This window comes from Artemia franciscana, chromosome 21 (assembly GCF_032884065.1).
Source record: "Artemia franciscana chromosome 21, ASM3288406v1, whole genome shotgun sequence".
NCBI classification, from domain to species: domain Eukaryota; kingdom Metazoa; phylum Arthropoda; class Branchiopoda; order Anostraca; family Artemiidae; genus Artemia; species Artemia franciscana.
This window is the reverse complement of record NC_088883.1, coordinates 22,991,256-23,012,374: the sequence shown is the minus strand read 5'-3', so window position 1 is coordinate 23,012,374 and position 21,119 is coordinate 22,991,256. Positions and strand designations below refer to the sequence as shown.

Sequence of the window (21,119 nt, the reverse complement as noted above, 5' to 3'; positions counted from 1 at the left end):
GTTTTGTTGGATCGCTGTCGGAATGCTATTCGTAGGATTTGGCAACCGGAGCAAGCTCTTTTTATGTCGGGCCGTTCAAGCATAGAATAGATTTCAATGTTCGACAGATAATAGAGAAGGATACGGGGTTCTGACGTAAATCTCTTCTTGCCATCGTCAACTTCCGTGCTATGTTCGATTCAGTAAACCAATAACCTCTTTTTCGGTTTCTAGAATCAACTAGCCTCTCTTAGAAATAATGCACGCTCTTCAAAGCTCTACACCATGGTACAGAAAGCTGAGTTCAAGTCAAGACCCGGCGCAGCCCGTTTTTCCCGAATCGCAACAGGAGTGTGTCAAAGATGTGCAATGGCCCCAGAGCTCTTCAATGCCATCACAGGCTACATTATAAAAAAAGGCAACTTCACGTCTCAGTTTTGGGCTCAAGTTTGGGAATCGTATCATGTTAGATGTTGACTTTGCGATGACCTTGCCATCCTAGCAGACTCCATAGATCAGTTGCTGTAAGCGATTCTGATCTTACGAGAAGAGGCCGCAAGCGTAGGACTGCAGATAAACTGGGATAAAACAAAAATTATGGCTATAGATCTGTCTTCTCTTACTGTTTAATTTTCAATTTGCCTAAACAGAGCAGCTAGCACTAAAGTTGGCCAAACGTTCACCTACCCGAGCTCTACAATTTCCTCACATGGATCGCTTCTCCCCGAGTTGCAAGAAAGGATATCCAAAGCTTCTTGAGCCATGGATAGGTTGAACCGCCATCTTTGGCGACAATTAAACATCAGTCGTTCAACAAAACTGCGGATTTTTAACGCTCTCATCGGTTCTGTATTGCTTTACGGCACCGAAACATGGCATGTACCTACCGCAACACTAAAGGCCATCAATATATTCCACACGAAGAGCCTGGGACGTATCGAAGGTCTAAGGTAGTTTGATTTCATGAGTAATGAGAAGCTACAGCAGCTCACTAAGCAGTCTCAGTTTTCTACCCAAGCAGATGAGCGTACCTTACGATGGTTCCTTAGATGAGCGTACCTTACACCTACTGCGAATGCCCTTGCACTTATCCGTAAAGATGATCTTTGACTTAGACTTTACGGAAACCGTTCGAAAGCGGTCCCGCGGCCGACTGAATAAGCGATACTCTGACAGTCTGTTTGAGTTTCTGACGATGGCAAACATCAGACCGAGCGAAGCACAAACGCTCACACTAGACCGAAGCGGATGGATGAGTTAGACGTTATTCCCTACGCCGAACGGCGCCCAGCAGGAAACCTAAGTCAGTAAGTAAGTAACATGCTACCAGCAGCATTGGCGAGAAGTTGGCCCTCGTCAACAATTATTAGTTTTAGGCTTGCATTGTCTTTGAGCACTATCATCACTGGAAATTTTACTCTGGTATATCAACCCTTATGACATTTAGACTTATTTGGTACTCCAAAGAAATTTAGTCTTTCACTGGCACAACAACGCTCGCGTACATTTTCAACGATGTCACCGTTAATGTTTGTTTCGCAATTCAAATATTTGTCCTTGTCAGCGCCCAATGCTACGACAACTCTATCATGTAAACACACCTTATTGAAATATTTCATCTCTACTTTTTAAAATAAGATGCATGTATTTATCCTTCCACAACACAATTCATATTGATCGAAAATATACAATGAACCAATTAAAGTCGATGACACAGAGTGCCACGGGGAACAGCTGTCCAAAACAAAATCTAAAACCATGTTTACCAAAGATTGCATGTCAATTAAGACATGAAAAAAGGTAGAAATTTCTATGTTCAAAAATAGTTAGAGGGGAGGGCAAAAAAGCTGGGGGCATTAGGGCTCTTGGAGGGGGACACGGAGACCCGAGTTCAAGCGCAAGCTCAATAATGGAAAACCTATGTGTTCAGGCCCACTACATTTCAAAAAGGATACCTGGCTGGCAGTAGTAATAAAAATTATTGGAATCAGAATAAGTGTCATTGACTTGTGAAAGAACCAGTGTGCCCGGTACTGTTAGAGTATGAAAAAGAATATACAATCATCTCAAATCACTGTGGCATGCATATTCTCAGAATGATACCGAAATGATTTACCATCAAAAGAACCAATGTGCCTGGTACCATTAGAGTACAAAAAAGATTATGTCTACCTAGCAATCATCTCAAATCACTGTGTTATTCGTATGTTTGGAATGATTCCAAAAACGTCACCCGGAGTCAATCCACTGATAGCATATGCCAAATATCTAACTTCAATGGAGAAATCAATTACGCAATTAACTTGCTACAATATAGTGACGCTTAACCGCGGTTGTCTAGCGCCTAAAACAAATGAATTGATTACCTAGAATGTATTTCTAGGGACATAATAGCATCAATGACTTGTTGGCTCGGTTGACTAAAGCACTGTTCTTTTGACATAGGGTATCTCGGGTCTCATGTTCAATTCCTACAGAAGTTGAAATTTCATAAATTCATTAAAAAATAGCTTAGAAGCTATAAAAAATGTGTTTTTGGAAAAGAAACCATGTCCCCATCTATAACTGTAGTTAACAGTAGCACCATTTATGATTTTGATTATATAGATGGCAGCACTGAGGGAATTACTATTCTGTGTGGTCTTATAAAAACAAGGTCCGATACCGAGGATCGAAGGGCTAGGGCTGCCATATGATTGGTTTACCTCATGCTACTGTTTTTATACAGAAGAAATCGTTTATGGAAAAACAGTTGGAAAATTTTTAAATAGAAGACGAACACAACATTAGCTATATATAATACAGCCAACTAGAAAGATAAATCAACATATATGAACTTAACTATTTTGAAGTTCCTATCCAATTTAATAAATGATTCACTGAGCGTATTATTGGATGAAGGGTATATTAGTAATAAAAAAAAATCGAGGTGGTTACAACAACTACCACTGAAACGCTTAACAATATTATGTTTTTCAACTCAATCATGGTAATAAATACAATGTTAAAAACACTGAAAGCCCCTGAACCTGTTGTTAATTAAATTTGATCAATACTGCAAATCGTAATGTATTTTTTTTTGTGTGTGTGTGTGTGTGTAAACCAAGCTAACTGTGCTAACTGATAGAAGTTTCAAAAAAGAAATATCAATCCATATTAGGATATACCCACAAAAAAACACATGCTAAGAATAACTAAGAAATACCCACCCGTCTAAAGAGCAAGTAAGAAACTCCGATTTATTCCTTGGATGCCATGCACCTGCACTTAAGCCCGATACATGCCCTGTTGTCTTTCTCATATCTGTTAGGTATGGGTCACCTTTCTTGCATTCAACTACCTCTATACCATCCCGATCATAAATTTTGGCCTGAAAAAAGTGGGGTCAAATATCTTTATCGAACTTAAAATAGTAACTAATACTGGTAATTATAATAGTAACTTAATAGTAACTATATAACTCTAACAGTAACTATATAATAGTAGTTAGCTAATAACTTAATAGTAACTATAATAATAGTTATTATAATAGTAACTTATAATAGTAACTTAATAGTAACTATATAACTCTAACAGTAACTATATAATAGTAGTTAGCTAATAACTTAATAGTAACTATATAATAGTAGTTAGCTAATAACTTAATAGTAACTATAATAATAGTTATTATAATACTAACTTATAATAGTAGCTTAATAGTAACTATATAGTAGTAGTTAGCTAATAACTTAATAGTAACTATAATAATAGTTATTATAATAGTAATTATAATAGTAACTATAATAATAGTTATTATAATAGTACCTTATAATAGTAACTGCGAGGAAGATCTAATAATAAAAGTAGGGACCGATTCAGATCTCTGCAAGATTTATGGAAGCAATTAAAGAACAACGAACTAAAGAACAAAGAACTGGAAGGAATTAAAAGATCAAAATAAACTATAAAAAGAACTACATGCGGATAAATAAGATTTGAAGTAGGCAAGAGTCTAGATGAAGAGCATTTCAAAGCATTCCAGAGCCTCAAGCTTACACAGTTTTAACCCAATAGTATCAAACTATGTTAAGAGATTTGGGATTTAAATTCTTTTCGCTGTATATTGCAATTGTGAAACTCCAACTTATGAATAAACATGTTAGAGCTTTGATTCCCAACGTGGGGTGTAGGTTCCACCAGAGGGGTATGGCAATATTTTGGTGGGTCATAAACAGGACGTGCACCCTTTGAATGACTATGCTTTTAGCTGACTATAATTCACAAAAAAAAAACATTTTTTAAGTGAATCACTTCACGTTCAGATGCATTTGAAGAGAAAGGAAGCTACCTGAAAGTTTTATAGACAATATTTTACATTAGTATAAAATAAGCCTACAGGACAACCCGAAAAAAATAGTATGGATTTCCAAGCTTACTTCAGCTAAATACACATAAAATCTTGAATAACAAAATTGAAATATTACGAGGATTTTAGAAATACCAAAGTGAGGCTTGGTCCAAAATCGGTTGGGAATCGCAGGATTAGGGGAACGACTTAATGAGTTGTTTAAAAGACTATTTAATAACATTATATACTAATATTAAAAGAAAAATTCACTGACAGCGATATCTCTCTGTTACGTCATATTCAAACAACAATATCTGGAGAATAATTATTTAAGACTGAAATTGACGAAAGATAAAAAGTACCTTTAATGACATCATTTTAACAATGTTTTACCTACTTTTGGGAGATTTGCACCCCGAATGGAGGTGAGATTAACTTGAGCGAATAAACGAAAAACTTTTACTTTTAAAAGTAAAAGGTTAAAAGTAAAAGTTTATTCAAATACTTTTAAAAGTAAAATTTCACTTTTTTTGTTGAAACATATACTTTTTTTTACCTATCTACAAGACATACAAGTATGGGGGGTGTCTTCGCTAAAAACCACATCCAAAAAATAATCCAGTTCTCTAATCTAGTACTTCTTAAGACTAAGTTTCCTATAATATGGCAGGCTTACTACCCAATAAAAAGCTGCTCAGTTATATGCCTAGTTCCCTCCATAGTTTTCCCACAACATCACTCCCTAAAACAATATCCACAGAAAAGCCGATATATTCTTTTTACTTATAATAAGACAATTCTTTCTTAATTAAATTCAGAAAATTTAATTTTCTAAAACAATCACTCCCTAAAACAATATCCACAGAAAAGCCGATATATTCTTTTTACTTATAATAAGACAATTCTTTCTTAATTAAATTCAGAAAATTTCTATTTATTGGATTGTCAAAGTTGCTTCCAGCATAACTGCTGGAAAATTTTACAGGGAATGTTTAAATATTCTCAAGATATGCTACTAAGAAAAAAATACTAATACGCAACTTTTACTTAGTTAATAACTAAAAGATATAACGACCGAAAAGTCATAAATAACCCTTATCCCCGTAGATGATGAGAGGGGGAGTACGAAAAATCAAAGGATCACATCACAGCACTATCTACAGTCATGACAGATTATTACCAAGGCACTATTCTTTATAAATAGAACTCGACAAGGCGTAATAACAGCATTATACTGAAAATTACAACTGAACAATACTACAACATGTAAATCCTTTTTTTTTCTAGTCAACAAAACAAAAGGTATGTAAATCAAGCAACAGGCTGTTGTAATGATTTTATCACAGCCAAAGAAATTCTGGAAAAAAAAGTAAAAACTTGTCCATTATAATACATTACAAGTAGAAACGACTGTTAAAAGAAAAGAACCCGATTCAGCACCTTTGCTCCTCTTTCTAAGTAGAATTAGGTACACTAAATGGTATAATAATTCTAAAAAATTCTAGTCAATAAATCAAAAAACAAGAGAAAATATTCCAAAAAATAGGTTGCTATAATGATTTTATCACAGGCAAAGAAATTCTGGAAAAAAGGTTAAAAACTTGCCCATTATAATACATTATAAGTGGAAACAACTATATTAAAAGAAAAGAACCCTAAGAAGAAAAGAACAGAAACATTTATCAATCCTTTGCTCCTCTTTCTAAGTAGAATTAGGTATACTAAATGGTAAATTAATTCTACAAAATTCTGGTGAGTAAATCAACAAACAAGGGAAAATATTCCAAAAAAGAGGTTGCTATAATGATTTTATCACAGGCAAAGAAATTCTGGAAAAAAGGTTAAAAACTTACCCATTATAATACATTATAAGTGGAAACAACTATATTAAAAGAAAAGAACCCTAAGAAGAAAAGAACAGAAACATTTATCAATCCTTTGCTCCTCTTTCTAAGTAGAATTAGGTATACTAAATGGTAAATTAATTCTACAAAATTCTGGTGAATAAATCAAAAAACAAGGGAAAATATTCCAAAAAAGAGGTTGCTATAATGATTTTATCACAGGCAAAGAAATTCTGGAAAAAAGGTTAAAAACTTACCCATTATAATACATTATAAGTGGAAACAACTATATTAAAAGAAAAGAACCCTAAGAAGAAAAGAACAGAAACATTTATCAATCCTTTGCTCCTCTTTCTAAGTAGAATTAGGTATACTAAATGGTAAATTAATTCTACAAAATTCTGGTGAATAAATCAAAAAACAAGGGAAAATATTCCAAAAAAGAGGTTGCTATAATGATTTTATCACAGGCAAAGAAATTCTGGAAAAAAGTTTAAAAACTTACCCATTATAATACATTATAAGTGGAAACAACTATATTAAAAGAAAAGAACCCTAAGAAGAAAAGAACAGAAACATTTATCAATCCTTTGCTCCTCTTTCTAAGTAGAATTAGGTATACTAAATGGTAAATTAATTCTACAAAATTCTGGTGAATAAATCAAAAAACAAGGGAAAATATTCCAAAAAAGAGGTTGCTATAATGATTTTATCACAGGCAAAGAAATTCTGGAAAAAAGGTTAAAAACTTGCCCATTATAATACATTATAAGTGGAAACAACTATATTAAAAGAAAAGAACCCTAAGAAGAAAAGAACAGAAACATTTATCAATCCTTTGCTCCTCTTTCTAAGTAGAATTAGGTATACTAAATGGTAAATTAATTTTACAAAATTCTGGTGAGTAAATCAACAAACAAGGGAAAATATTCCAAAAAAGAGGTTGCTATAATGATTTTATCACAGGCAAAGATATTCTGGAAAAAAAGTTAAAAACTTACCCATTATAATACATTATAAGTGGAAACAACTATATTAAAAGAAAAGAACCCTAAGAAGAAAAGAACAGAAACATTTATCAATCCTTTGCTCCTCTTTCTAAGTAGAATTAGGTATACTAAATGGTAAATTAATTCTACAAAATTCTGGTGAATAAATCAAAAAACAAGGGAAAATATTCCAAAAAAGAGGTTGCTATAATGATTTTATCACAGGCAAAGAAATTCTGGAAAAAAAGGTTAAAAACTTACCCATTATAATACATTATAAGTGGAAACAACTATATTAAAAGAAAAGAACCCTAAGAAGAAAAGAACAGAAACATTTATCAATCCTTTGCTCCTCTTTCTAAGTAGAATTAGGTATACTAAATGGTAAATTAATTCTACAAAATTCTGGTGAATAAATCAAAAAACAAGGGAAAATATTCCAAAAAAGAGGTTGCTATAATGATTTTATCACAGGCAAAGAAATTCTGGAAAAAAGGTTAAAAACTTACCCATTATAATACATTATAAGTGGAAACAACTATATTAAAAGAAAAGAACCCTAAGAAGAAAAGAACAGAAACATTTATCAATCCTTTGCTCCTCTTTCTAAGTAGAATTAGGTATACTAAATGGTAAATTAATTCTACAAAATTCTGGTGAGTAAATCAAAAAACAAGGGAAAATATTCCAAAAAAGAGGTTGCTATAATGATTTTATCACAGGCAAAGAAATTCTGGAAAAAAGGTTAAAAACTTGCCCATTATAATACATTATCAGTGGAAACAACTATATTAAAAGAAAAGAACCCTAAGAAGAAAAGAACAGAAACATTTATCAATCCTTTGCTCCTCTTTCTAAGTAGAATTAGGTATACTAAATGGTAAATTAATTCTACAAAATTCTGGTGAATAAATCAAAAACAAGATCAAATACATCAAACAATAAGTTGTTATATTGATATTTTCATAGCCAAAGAAGTTTTAAGAAAAGGAAGAGTGTTTTACCGAATGCTGCAAATTAAACAAAAATAAACATCACTATAATAAAAAAAATCAACAAAATAACTTACAACGTACATTATTAGTAATTCGTTCTTTCTTTTTCAACATAGAAATTAATTAGGAATATTAAAATCTTAATTTTTAACAAATAAAGCAATAACAAAAAAGATACGAAGCCACAGGTTCTTGAACTTATTTTGCACAAATCAAAGACACTTCTAGAAGGAGATAAACGATTTTTTCCAATGTTTTATATTAAATGAAAATATTAAAAGATTAATAATTTCACTAATAATAATAATAATATATTAGTAATATTGCGATGGATATAGATGTATTAATATTAAGATTTCCAGCAATATTACGCATAAAATTACAAAAAAATGATTAAAAAGAAAGGAGCCCTATCCAGCACAAGACACCATTATCAACCCTTTGCTCCTCCTTCTAAGTTAAATTAGGTATACTAAATGGTATATTAATTCTAAAAAAATCTAGTCAATGAATCAAAACAACAGAAAATATATTAAACAACAGGCTATTATATTGACTTGTTCACATCCAGAGAAATTTTCTGAAAAAAAGGAATATTTTACCGACTGCTGCGCATTAAACAAAAAATACGTTAGTTTAATAAAAAAAATAAAAAATAATCAGCTTACCACGTACAAAATTATTAACAAGTTCTTCCATTTTCAACATAGTTAGGGATTAGTTCTATTAAATACTTAATTTTATATATATAGCAAAAAACACAAAATATGAAGCCACGCATTCTTGAATTTATTGTGTATTAACCATAGGCATATCCAGAAAAAGAAAAAAATTTTGCATTGAATAAAATTGAATGATTTGAAAATGAAATAAAATTGAATGATTTGAAAATTAAATAAAATTTCAATTCTACTGCACTGAGTGATTCAATGAATGGTTGCATTTTTTCACATTGACTGATTTTGCATTTAACATTAAATGAAAACAAATGACTTTGATAAGAAAAAGAGTCGATTCACCATGTTAACTCAAGCATGGAAGAAGTGAGTGCGTAGCTGTACTGGTTTGAGGTGGCTTGATGGTGCGGTGACTTGTAAGTAACAGTAGTAGTAAATCAAGCATTAGAAAATACAAGTTTCTTATTACCTGTGCACTGCCAGCTACTATGAGGACAGAGTCACCAGTGCTTGAATATTTCACATCGTTAATTGGATGGCTGAAAACATAGAAAGGGATCAATTTTATTTTTCAAGATTATTTTCATTTTTTTCCAATATTTTTTTTAGATTATTTTAGATTATTATTTTTTTTACGTTATGTTATTTATTTTATTTATTATGTTATTTATTTATTTGCTACTTATTTATTTATATGTTATGTTATTTATTTTATGTTATTTATTTTTTATGTTTATTTTATGTAATATTTCAATATTATTTTTTCAGATTATTTTAGATTATTTTTATTTTCAAAGACCACTCATTAATATTAGAAATGTCCTGATTAAGAGCAAACTAAATAAAGCATATATATGCGTGTATGCCGGGGGAAAGGTTGCAAATCCACCATTATAGCTTTTTCAGTGCCTACCCCACACCACGAGATTGTTTTTCGCAATATCATAGAATATGCAAAATAGAGATATCCGGACCCACAGAGGCTGTTTAAATTAATAAGTCCTGACTAACTGGAAAATCACTTACCATCACCTCTGTCAAATTTTACAATTTGTGAACTATGTTATGCATAAATATGGTTAAATGTATTTCTTCATACAAAGTACTGGATTAACGTTTCCAAATCTTTTTGCCAGACTCACACCCTTTTAACCTTATGGCACGGTCACACGCTGACTGGAGAACCGGGTAGAGTATTTTGAGTTAGTTTTAACTATATACAAATGATAGTCATTTGACTGAGTACAGTATATTTGAGCATAGTATTTTGAATACATGTACAGTATCGGGCAATTATTTAGAAATTTTTCCTAAAATCAATTCTAGAAATATTCATTTTTGGAAATACCACGTTTTAGCAATCTATCGGAAGATTTCGAATCTATAGGGTCCGTTGCCAATCTTTGCAGTGAACCAGTGCAAAATTTTTAGAAATGTCAGATATGGCCTTTCGTTTTGAACATGAAGAAAAACGCTTCCAAAAAAAGTTTGTTGAATGGTTAGTTACCCGACTTGGCCAGCGAGTGCTATTATGCGCAATGTCTATTTAAGAGTTCAAAATTCCGACCTCCTCTCTGAGATATGACTTTGATAAATTAATATATTTAATCCGAAAATGCTTCAAATATTCCTTTTGAATCTTTGCATTATTCAAAATTAATTTTATTCGTTTCAAAGAAAGAATAATGTGGCCCTGTTATGGGGTGTAGCAAGCGAGAACTATTGGCATGAACAATGCGGGATAGAAATTAATTAAAAGATTTAGTAAAGACAAAAAGAGAAATAAAAATATAAAAAGGAACTTTTCGGAAAACGTCAATCCATGTTTAACTTTCTCGCTCACCGGTATTCTAAAGCCCTTTCGGTATCTTGTATTTACTTTTATTATTCATTATTATATTTATCACTTCTACATCAGATTTCTCTCTTTTGACGAAATCGCTCGATAAACGTGTTTTTACGATAGCTTTCTAAAAAATAGAAGGTCTATATTAATTAAGAATCATCTACGGCTTGTTAGTACTTCTCTACAGTATGGCCAATGTTCGGTGTTCTGTGGCCAGTATGGACATTGGGTGTATATACTGTTAAGTACCTGGCACAATGAATATGGATACAAGATTTCAAAATTTCAGAGAACATTGTCAAATACGAGAACTGAAGAAAAGGAGAAAGAAAACTCCTCTCTGAATGAATATTTACAAATCTTCCTATCTAGCTATCATGATTAATTTAGGAGAGTGGATACTTGATTGTTAGTTTGTTAAGATGAAGTATTTCATAATTATTGTAGATCAAAACTGACATAAACTACACAGAATCGACTTAACATCTATCACAGGAGTAGCCAAATTAAGTTGGTCTTTTAATTCCAGAGTTCAGGCCAGCAGCCCATGTGCCCTCAACAGACATTTAAACGAAAACCAACAGCATTACCCAAAGAATAAATTTGTTTTGACCCCCTAAGACACGGTGAGCCTTTGACTCATATCAGACGTAAATATTACTACTGCTACTACTAACAACTCACCGCAGCACCAATTCTTAAAATCTTATAATGCAGTAATAGCTTTTATTTCTATAAATCAAACTCAGTGAGACTTACCATTCACAAGGTCTTAACGTTCTAAAAGCTTTCAATGATGAGTCCATCCCCATAAAATCCCAATATGAAATATCATAGTCAATTGATCCAGACACTAATCTTGATCCGGCTGGGTCGACTCCAATTGCACTCACTGCTTTTGTTCCATGTTGTAAAGGTATTTCTTGAGATAATGGCAAACGATCCCCAATTGTCTACACAAAATAAAATTATAATAATAAACAATCATAGGTGACCTAGCTGTTGAACGCCAAAACAGCATCTTTGGAAAAAAAAAAGGTCTGCAACATGACTAGAAAGTATATAAAATATGGTAACTTTGGTATCAATTAAAACCACATTCTATTCACTTTCCAAATATTTGTTTGAAAAAGGTAATATTGCTTCTCTTAGAAAGAGGTGGTAAACCCTTTCCTTGAATTTCTGTCTTAAGGTGTCTTACCGTAATTTCTGTCTTTAGGTAAAAAATAATATGAAAAAAACTTCGTTTTCTTAAAGAGTTAAAGAGGCTGCGTCCCAAAGTCGAACCTTAAAACGTACAGGAATTAGAAGAGGCAGTTGGGGGGCTGCCGCCCCCCAAACCCCCAGCTTTTAAAGACTCTTTTGGACAGGTTTTTTTTTTGTGGGGGGACTTCATTGTTACTAATTACTAGTTTCGGCGCAATGGTTCTCCTGTCCTCTTGTGTTTAACATTTTTCGAAGTTATTCCATTATTCATTCATTTCAATTTTTTGTTAATTAAAAGAGGGCCTTTCCGAAGCCAAGAGCGGGGGGTTAGCAAAAAAACAAAAAACCTGTACAAAAGAGTCTTTAAAAGCTGGGGGTTTGGGGGGCGGCAGCCCCCCAACTGCCTCTTCTAATTCCTGTACGTTTTAAGGTTCGACTTTGGGACGCAGCCTCTTTAACTCTTTAAGAAAACGAAGTTTTTTTCATATTATTTCTGTACGTTTTTCTACAATCCATGGTGGATGTAATTTAATAATTCCTGTACTCCTCGTACAGGAGTACTCCTCGTACAGGAATTAGGAGAGGAACCCCCCCCCCCCGCTTTTAAATCATTGTATAAAATAGAAAAAAAATAGATAGAATGACCGAAATGTTTCTTTTGCTCATAAGAAGCTAATATTCTGTTATCTCTCAAATGATAAGCTGTCCAGGTGTTATCAAAATTTTTTTGATGTTGTGAAAAAAAACCGCCCGTAAGGGACTTGAACCCTTGACCCGAGGATTAAAAGTCTCACGCTCTACCAACTGAGCTAATAACTTGCATGTGTGTAAATATAACTTCTCAATAGCTTTTAAAAATTTCAAATTAACATGGGCTCTTATGGAGAGAAATCCGTTAATTAAATAGCTAATGGGTGGTTTCTGGAAAACAGGGAAGGAGTTATCGGATCAAGCTGAAATTTCGCGGATAAGCTCCTGGGCCGTAGGGGACCTTAACTTGTGAATTTCAGCCCGATCGGACAACGTTAAAAGGGGTGGGGGGGGGGGGGGGGGGGGTTGGAGGGTCGAAACTTTCGGGGGGTTAAGATTTTCCTACGAAACTTTCATGGGCACTTACTCGGAGAATTCCGCATCGAATGAGTCTTCGTACACCCAGATCCGATGTCGGATGTGACCTGTAGGCGTCTAGGAAAAAAAAGTAAATGAATTTTAAGTGGCTATGCGTGGTTTCTGGAAAACAGGGAAGGAGTTATCGGATCAAGCTGAAATTTCGCGGATAAGCTCCTGGGCCCTAGGGGACCTTAACTTGTGAATTTCAGCCCGATCGGACAACGTTAAAGGGGGGCTTGGGTTGACAGGTCGAAACTTTCGGCCAGATTTTCCCCATGAAGAAAAAGTTGGAGGGGGATGAAATTTTGCAGGTTTCTTAGTTGGAGCTCGGGCTACGAAATGCATCCCTCCCCATCCGTCTGCGACCACTGGAACCGAAGATCGCTTAACATTGTCGTGTGTCGCCTCTTTATAGAGGCACGAGTGTGCCTCCTTGATGACGCACAGATAAGCTTTTGGCCAGATTTCAAAATGTAGTTTTGAGCTTTTGAACCCTCAAAAATATACCTCTAAGGACAACATAATGTGTGAGATAAATTCTAATACATGAATTTAAACAAAGACTACATCCATCCTGACTGCTTCTAAGAGTACAATTTCTAGGGTTACTCCTTAGACCAGGACTATCCTTAAATTAGCTTTTGATTTGAAACTATTCCTAGCACAACTGCTTCTAACTAAACTGTGTCAATCGTAATTGTTGTAATCACGCCTATTCACTTGAACTTATACCATGACTACTTGCACCATCACAAGGGCTCTCCCTCATTATTCTAATAGAGAGGTTATCGGATCACAGGTCCTCAATCGACAAGGAAATGGGGATACACCAAAGGTTGATTCCGCCTTTGCTCAACACTTCCATGGTAACCTACACCACTTCATTTTATGTGATAACACGTCCGTTATTGTCCCTCTTAAAGTGCTCATGTAAGTTTTCAGGGAGGTAGTTGAAGTAAAAATAAGCACCTTCACCAATGGGTTGCCCTCAGTAGATGCACTGGAGAAACCTATCCAAGCCCCACTTATAATGAACTTACTCATTCCAATTGTTTTTATATCCATTCACGAAATCATTTTGCAACCTAACAGAATCCCTGAAAATACCATTACTGGTAAGAAATTAGCTTTTAAGAAGGCTCTACATAAATTAAAAGATTGAAATGCCATTCAGTACAGTATCTTTTATACATTTACCCTTTCATCGTTGCTTTGAGAGGTTCTTCCTAATTTAGTTTTAGCGTTCGTTTTTAAGTCTGGTTTTATATTATCATTTGGATTTTATCGGTATTTTCTTCTTTATTATTGTGCGCTGCAGTTCTGAAGGTCAAGCGGAGGTCTTGACCAAAATATTTGCACTGTCCTCTTCGTTTTCTTCACTGGTTGTTATTATTTTCCTTTCTCTCTTCTTTATGTTTTTTTTTGTCTTGTGATCAAATTAGACAGCACCCGCGCGCACTTTCACCCCGTCAGGGGCTTATTACGGTCCCAGGCGACACCAAGGCACCATTTGGTATTGGATCAAAATGTAAAGGCGGCCATATTAATAAAACGTATCAAGCCCTAAAAAATATACTTCTGAGCACAAACAGCGACTACTCCCAGTCCTTTAAGACCCTTATTCAGTAGCTTTGACTTGACACTAGTTCTAGAATAACTGCTTCTGCCATAGCTCCTAGAATCAGCATTCCTCAACAACGACTATTCATTACAACTCATACCGTGACTAAGGCTGTCACAAATGGTACTAACGTGCCATCTATGGTACGTTCCAGTGCTAATTATATGTTATGGCACTTTCTGTCTAGGTCAAAAATGAACATTACTGAAAAAGCAACAATCCACATTTACTTTTGATTAGCTTAGCAGCATATATCATGATTATCCATGATAACAGCCTTATAAAGTTTGAGTGCACTTCAGAAAAGTTGCATGATCCTGGCTTTTAAAGTGACTTGGAAAATGTTGGTCAACATTTAATGGCATATTAGTACCATTAGCAAGAACTTACAGAAAATGATACCTTTTGTTTTAGTTATTGTTTCATTTTTACTACTATATTCAACACAAATCCAGAATAAATATCTCCATTTCGATTTTTGAGCCACATCAAAATAAAAAAAAAAGTGGAAATTTGTTTCTTGTAGACAACAGTTGCTCATAATTAAAAATTTTGATCATTCATCTACTTAAAAATGGCCAAAAGTTGGTAACCATTTATCTTTCATAATCTAAACTAACGCTTTGTTGATCAATGTGTCCATCTATTAGCCTCTTCTAAAATATTAGAATCTTTTCTATGTCTATCCTGACAAATTCAGTTTTTTCCATAATGGTGAGTATATATTTTCTCTGGATTATTAGCCATTTTTTTCTTGGATGAATTTTGTTCTTACTACTGCTTTCGAATACGGTGTCTTTTAATGAAAAAACAATACATTTTTCACACTTTGATGAAACAAAAATGTATCTTGGTGGCAGTCCTGATCATCAAAGCTCCAATCCCAACAACTCTAGTCACTACTATTCAGTACAACAGCTATGAGAAGCAAAAGTTGTCAGTTTATTTTTAGAAATCAATTAAGTTCTACTAGTCTAACAAGCATCTAGTTTTCATTGATGTTTTCTTTCTTTTAAATCCATTCCTTTCAAGCATATAGGACAAACAATTGGATACACAAAATTTCAGTTCAAGGAATCTATTTAATTTCTAACCCAATTTAAATAAATTTAATTAGTTGTTTAATTTTGAAAAAAGCTATTTAATTTTGAGTTGGGCAGTCTGAACAACAACAAAAAACCCTAATTTTACATTTTATAACCAGTTCAATTTTACTAATAAGAACTTTGAAAGTTAGTAGAATTTAGGCAGTATTGAAATTTGGTCAAGAACTTCTTTTGTTTCTGGCCAGATTTCACAAAATCTACTAATCGCTTAGTTAGAAATCCTACTATTTCGCTCATATCGCAACTATTTTCCGGCTCCACAGTGTCCTTATAAATTCTGAAAGGGAAAAAAACTGGAAAATAAAGTATAAGCACAAGTGGAATTAGAATGAATTCTTGTCTGTCGTCTTTCTGTTGTACATCTCAAGTGCTTAGCGCATATCCTTTTTTCTTTTTTTTTACACACATAAGTGCTGTCTGGTGCTGAACAATCATGATTGTTTTCCATTTTTTTTTGTGTATCTTGTTTTAGTTCCGTAACAACCTTTCCTGGCCTAGTTTTACTAGTAATCTTTGCTATTCCTATTACTATTTTTTGATCGTTTACACTCTCATTTGGTTTTCTCATGAAATCCTGTGAGTTTTTTCCTGTCTCTATTAACGGTTTAACAGCAGCATTTGAATAGCTGAATTATATATTTTAATTTTTGTGAAATAAAAAAGAACTGAGTAATTGAGAATGAAAGCCAAAAGCAAAAAGCATGGGGATATAGAACAGACTGTAGGAAGATAACAACTAGTAAAAACAATAGTTGAATCATACAAGTTTTATATCTACCTTTGAGTATGGATAAATAAATGGATGACTCAAAAAGCATTAATTATCAATCCAAGAATTATTTAATTCTTTTTTCTTTTGCGAAAATACATCCAGTTTTGTAAAAGAGAAGAAAAAAAGGCATATTAAAGACTTTAAAGGAATTTTAGAACCTTTAGAAAAACAAGAACTATCTTGAGATTGTCAGTAATAAATGTTGTGTTCTACTCATTCCACCTTCCTCCGTATTTTGTGGCTTATCACAAAGATGAATTTAGTATGGTAAGTTTAATCTACATGTTGTTTATCGTTTCTTTTACTTTTTTGAAGGAATAAGGCTATTGGATTTACTCTGAGAAAGTTATAGCTTCTAGCATTTGCTTATTTTTTCAAAAATGAAATAGAACACATATTTTCCACTAGAAAAACTTCGAATAACCAACAAAAGGAACATGGAAAACCAGAATAAAATTTCGATTTAAATTGCAGCTACTACTAGGAATCTATTTTAAATTACTACCTCTTTGTCTTCTTCTTCCTCAGAAGAAGCTTCATCTTCTACTCTGCTAATTCCACTGGCGGCTGAAAAGCCAGGAGGCAGTGGAGGACCTATTTCAACATCAGATAACTCAGCTTCTTCTTCTTTAAAGCCAGAGGGAAAGGGGGTTCCAATGTTTTCTCCTTCCTCATCATTATTATCTTCTGTGTTTTCTTTTTCAGCCGTTTTCATTTCTGCAATTGACTCACGAGCTTGAGTAACAAGCTCATCAATGTCAAACTGTTTTGCCTTTTTATCCAAAGAAAAAGAGCTTGATGGAGTTTCTGTGTTTTTAGACTCTGAAGTTTCTACCTCAGCTTTTCCAAATGAACCAAACCCTATAGCGTCAGATGGGACTGTTGAACTTGGATGCTCTTTTTCAGGCTCTGTTTCATCATTCACCAATTTTGGCAAGGATATTTTGCCAAATTGAATTGGCTTCCCTTTTTTCAACATTTCCTTCAAAAAAAAAATTAAGTTAAATAAAAGTTAATTAAGTTAAATTAAGTTAATTACGTTAAATTAATTAATTAATTAACTTTAAATTAAGTTAATTGAAAGTTAAATTAAGTTAATTAAGCAAAATAAAAATTAAAAATAAAATCAATAAAAAGATTACTACACCAAGAATGCTTCATAAATAGCTATCACTAAATGGCATCAAAAAATCCTCAAAAAGGTTAAGGTGTCAAGGGGATTTTTTGACAAAATATAAAAAACAACATAATAACAATTAGCAAACATACCTAAAAAACAGGGTAAAATACGTTATTGCACAAGCGTTTTTTAAATCAGGGGATTGCGCTCCAACACCACCACTGCAAACTGATACCACTGGTAGGCTACTACAATCCTTATTCAGCATCTGACATATTTTACGGACCCCATGATATTCTTTGAACAGCTATGAAGAGGTTGGTAATCCTACCTACTGAAGTTGCGCATGATATACTCTTCAAGAAGTTAAGTATCCCTTTGAGGATTGTTTAGCACCTTTTGTGATGGCTTATACAGGGTAAATGACGATTTTTTGGGCTTGAAGGTCATGGTATGTATGGAGAATTCTTATCTGCTGTACAGGCTAGCCAGCTAACATTCTTAACAAACAACCAGAGAAAACAAACTTAAAAGGTCCTTTTGTTTCAAATACATGAATTGTGCTTAAATATAGGTAGTACTTGAAATGTGATACTTTATTTGAAGTCCAATGGTTTATTTTTGAAGCTTTTTTTAATTAGATTTGCTCCTGTAAGAACAGTTGGCATGCATATAGAAGCTTTTTCAGGGCAGAAGGAGCAAATTTGAAAGAAAAAGCCTGAAATAGCTACTACAGAATAAATATAGCTACTAAAAATAGCTACTATAGCTAATGTAGAAGCTTTTTAGGGGAGGGGAGAAACAAGAGCCAAGAGCTCATATGGCACTTGTGACGAGGTCGGAAGAGCCAAGAGCCAGTAGCTTCTTCTCACCAAGTTTCAATATGATCTCTCCACTCTAGGCGTTTTCCAAAATCTCTAGTTTCCCCCTCCAACTTCCCCCAATGTCACCGGATCCAGTCGGGATTTAAAATAAGAGCTCCAAGACACAAGATCCTTCTAAATGTCAAATTCCATTAAGATCTGATAACGCGTTCGTAAGTTAGAAATATCTCATTTTTTCGATGCCCTTTACCTTGGCTGCTTGGATTGGTCTTGTCATATTTCAAGCTCTAGATTGTTCATTATCACCTGTGTATTTACATGTATCATGTTGTCCTCTTGATCTTGTCCTATTTGATGGTTCAAAATAGCCCCAAATTTTTTGGGGAAAATTGGTATCTTGGGATATTCTCGCATAAAAAAACGATCTAGATAGGTCAGCAGTCTGAGAAAATTCATTAAGAGCATCATTAATTTTGGAAAAATTAGCTTCATTAATCAAATATCTTTGAACAGATTTAGTACGAAAAGACATTAAATTGCCAAAAGAGCAAAAAACAGGTAGTTGCAAAAATATTTGTATATATTTTAACAAGGGACTACAACAATTCAAAAACCTTAAAAAATAAAACCAGAAGTTTGAAGCTTAGTAGAAATTGGTGTTCGAAATTGGACCTGCTTTAATAATCAAATATCTTTGAAAAGAGTCAGTATGAAAAGACATTAAATTGTGTAAACAGCAAAAAACTGGTAATTACAAAAATAAACTTATTATATAAACTTCAAAAAAAATGTTGATAGTGCATGAGCAATAATTTTAATGTTTTCATTCAAACTAGAAAATGCCTGACAATTCTATTTTTTTTTTTTTATTAGATAAAATCCACTTGCTGCATGATTAAGCTTACAGGTTTGAATGCAACCAGTTACATAATGTCAGTAGGAATGACCAAGAACAAGATTTGCAATTATTACAAATGATGATTTAAAAAAAAAACATCATTATTGAACTCCAGTTTACATAATAACTTTAGCATTTCTTAACTGAACTTAAAATTGTTTTCGACTTTTTTTATGTCTGAAAAAGACATTGCTTATACTTATAAGAAAAGAAATTCAGTAATGATGTTTTTCTAACAACAATTTCTACTAAGCTTCAAACTTTTGGGTTTCTTTTTTAATGTTTTAGAATTGTTGATACCCTTGTCAAATATCAAATAAATCATTTGTAATAATTACAAATTTTTATTTTTTCTGCCTTCCTACTGACATTATGTAACTGGTTGCGTTCAAACCTGTAAGTTAATCATGTAGCAAGTGGATTTTATCTAACAAAAAATAAACTTATTTTAGAATTGTCAGGCATTTTTCTAGTTTGAATTGAAACATTAAAATTATTGCTCATGCACCATAAATATTTTTTGAAGTTTATATAATTATAGTTTATTATTATACAATTACCTGCTTTTTTCTCTTTCAACAATTTAATGTGTTTTCATACTAAATCTGTTCAAAGATATTTGATTATTGAAGCTAATTTTTCCAAAATTAAGGCTCTTAACGAATTTCCTCAGACTTCTGACCTATCTAGATCTTTTTTTTTATGCAAGAACATCACAAGATACAAATTTTCCGAAAAAAAAATATTGAGCTGTTTTGAACCATCAAATAAGAGAAGATCAAGAGGACAACATGACAAATGTAAATTCACAGGTGAAAATGAACAATCTAGAGCATCAAATATGACAAGACCAATCCAAGCAGCCAAGGTAAAGGAAATGAAAATGAAGAATAAAAAAATATGTGGTTAGAATACTTTCAAAAACAACAATAACAATGAGTCAAAACTAAATTGAAGAACAAAGAAGCAAGAAACAAAGAATTGTGCAATTAGATGACAAGCAACAGCAATTATCAGAAAGTTAAAAATTAAAATGGAGAAGAAAGAAATATTATATTAGAAGAATAATGCCATTGCAATCTTTGACACCAACAAACTTTGGTGCCAAATTATGTACAAGTCTAATGCATTAAACTACGCAAGTGCTGATTAAAAGTCATTGGGACACTTCAAGGTTGAATGTACTCACTGTGGAGTTGTCCATTCTCCCAAGGTAAAAGTAGTCAACAAAGGTGATTCATCTAGAGGTTGTTGCTTGCTTAGTCAAATTGCATTGCAAACTCAGCAATTTTCCAATGAGTTGTTTTCCGAATAGATCACTTGCTCTTTAAAGAGTCCCAAAAACGAATCCAAAACTTTGACAATCAATAGTTGTAATGTTTTCTGCTTCAAAGTAGCTGGACAAATTTATCAAAAAAATCAATTTAGCAGCAAATTGATCACAAACCCCTGAAGGTTATTTTGAACCATATTTATATAGCCAAATATACTTTTTAGACCCCAATAAAGCTGTTGCATAATTCCTAGCATATCCTTTAAATTATGGGATTTCTTGGAAGAAATATTGCAAGACCCAGACAACTATGCCAAAGGTTGCATGAAAATGCAAGAAGTGGAGGAAAGTATACATCAACCTGCTGATTCACTGCAACAACAGTCTTATTTAGAAGACAAGCAACAACAAGAATCGAGTATATAAAAGCCTGCAGTGTAGCCATGTGCTGAGGACTGGTGATGAAGCAATCAGTCTCCTGGTATATCCAGGTATATTATTTAAGCCTATATCTGACACTATCAGGAGAGTG

At 33.2% G+C, this 21,119-nt stretch overlaps 1 protein-coding gene across 1 annotated transcript in view; it reads right to left on the bottom strand.

Moving 5' to 3' along the window:
* LOC136040986 (WD repeat-containing protein 70-like) overlaps positions 1-20,533 on the bottom strand; it is a gene marked incomplete at its 3' end in the record, with an annotated part of 52,694 nt that extends 32,161 nt beyond the window's left edge. The window contains 5 exon segments of the mRNA XM_065725471.1: positions 3,189-3,349; positions 9,281-9,350; positions 11,417-11,610; positions 16,978-17,454; positions 20,504-20,533. Coding sequence (XP_065581543.1) covers positions 3,189-3,349; positions 9,281-9,350; positions 11,417-11,610; positions 16,978-17,454; positions 20,504-20,518 — 917 coding nt within the window.
* Positions 20,534-21,119: the final 586 nt, after the last annotated feature.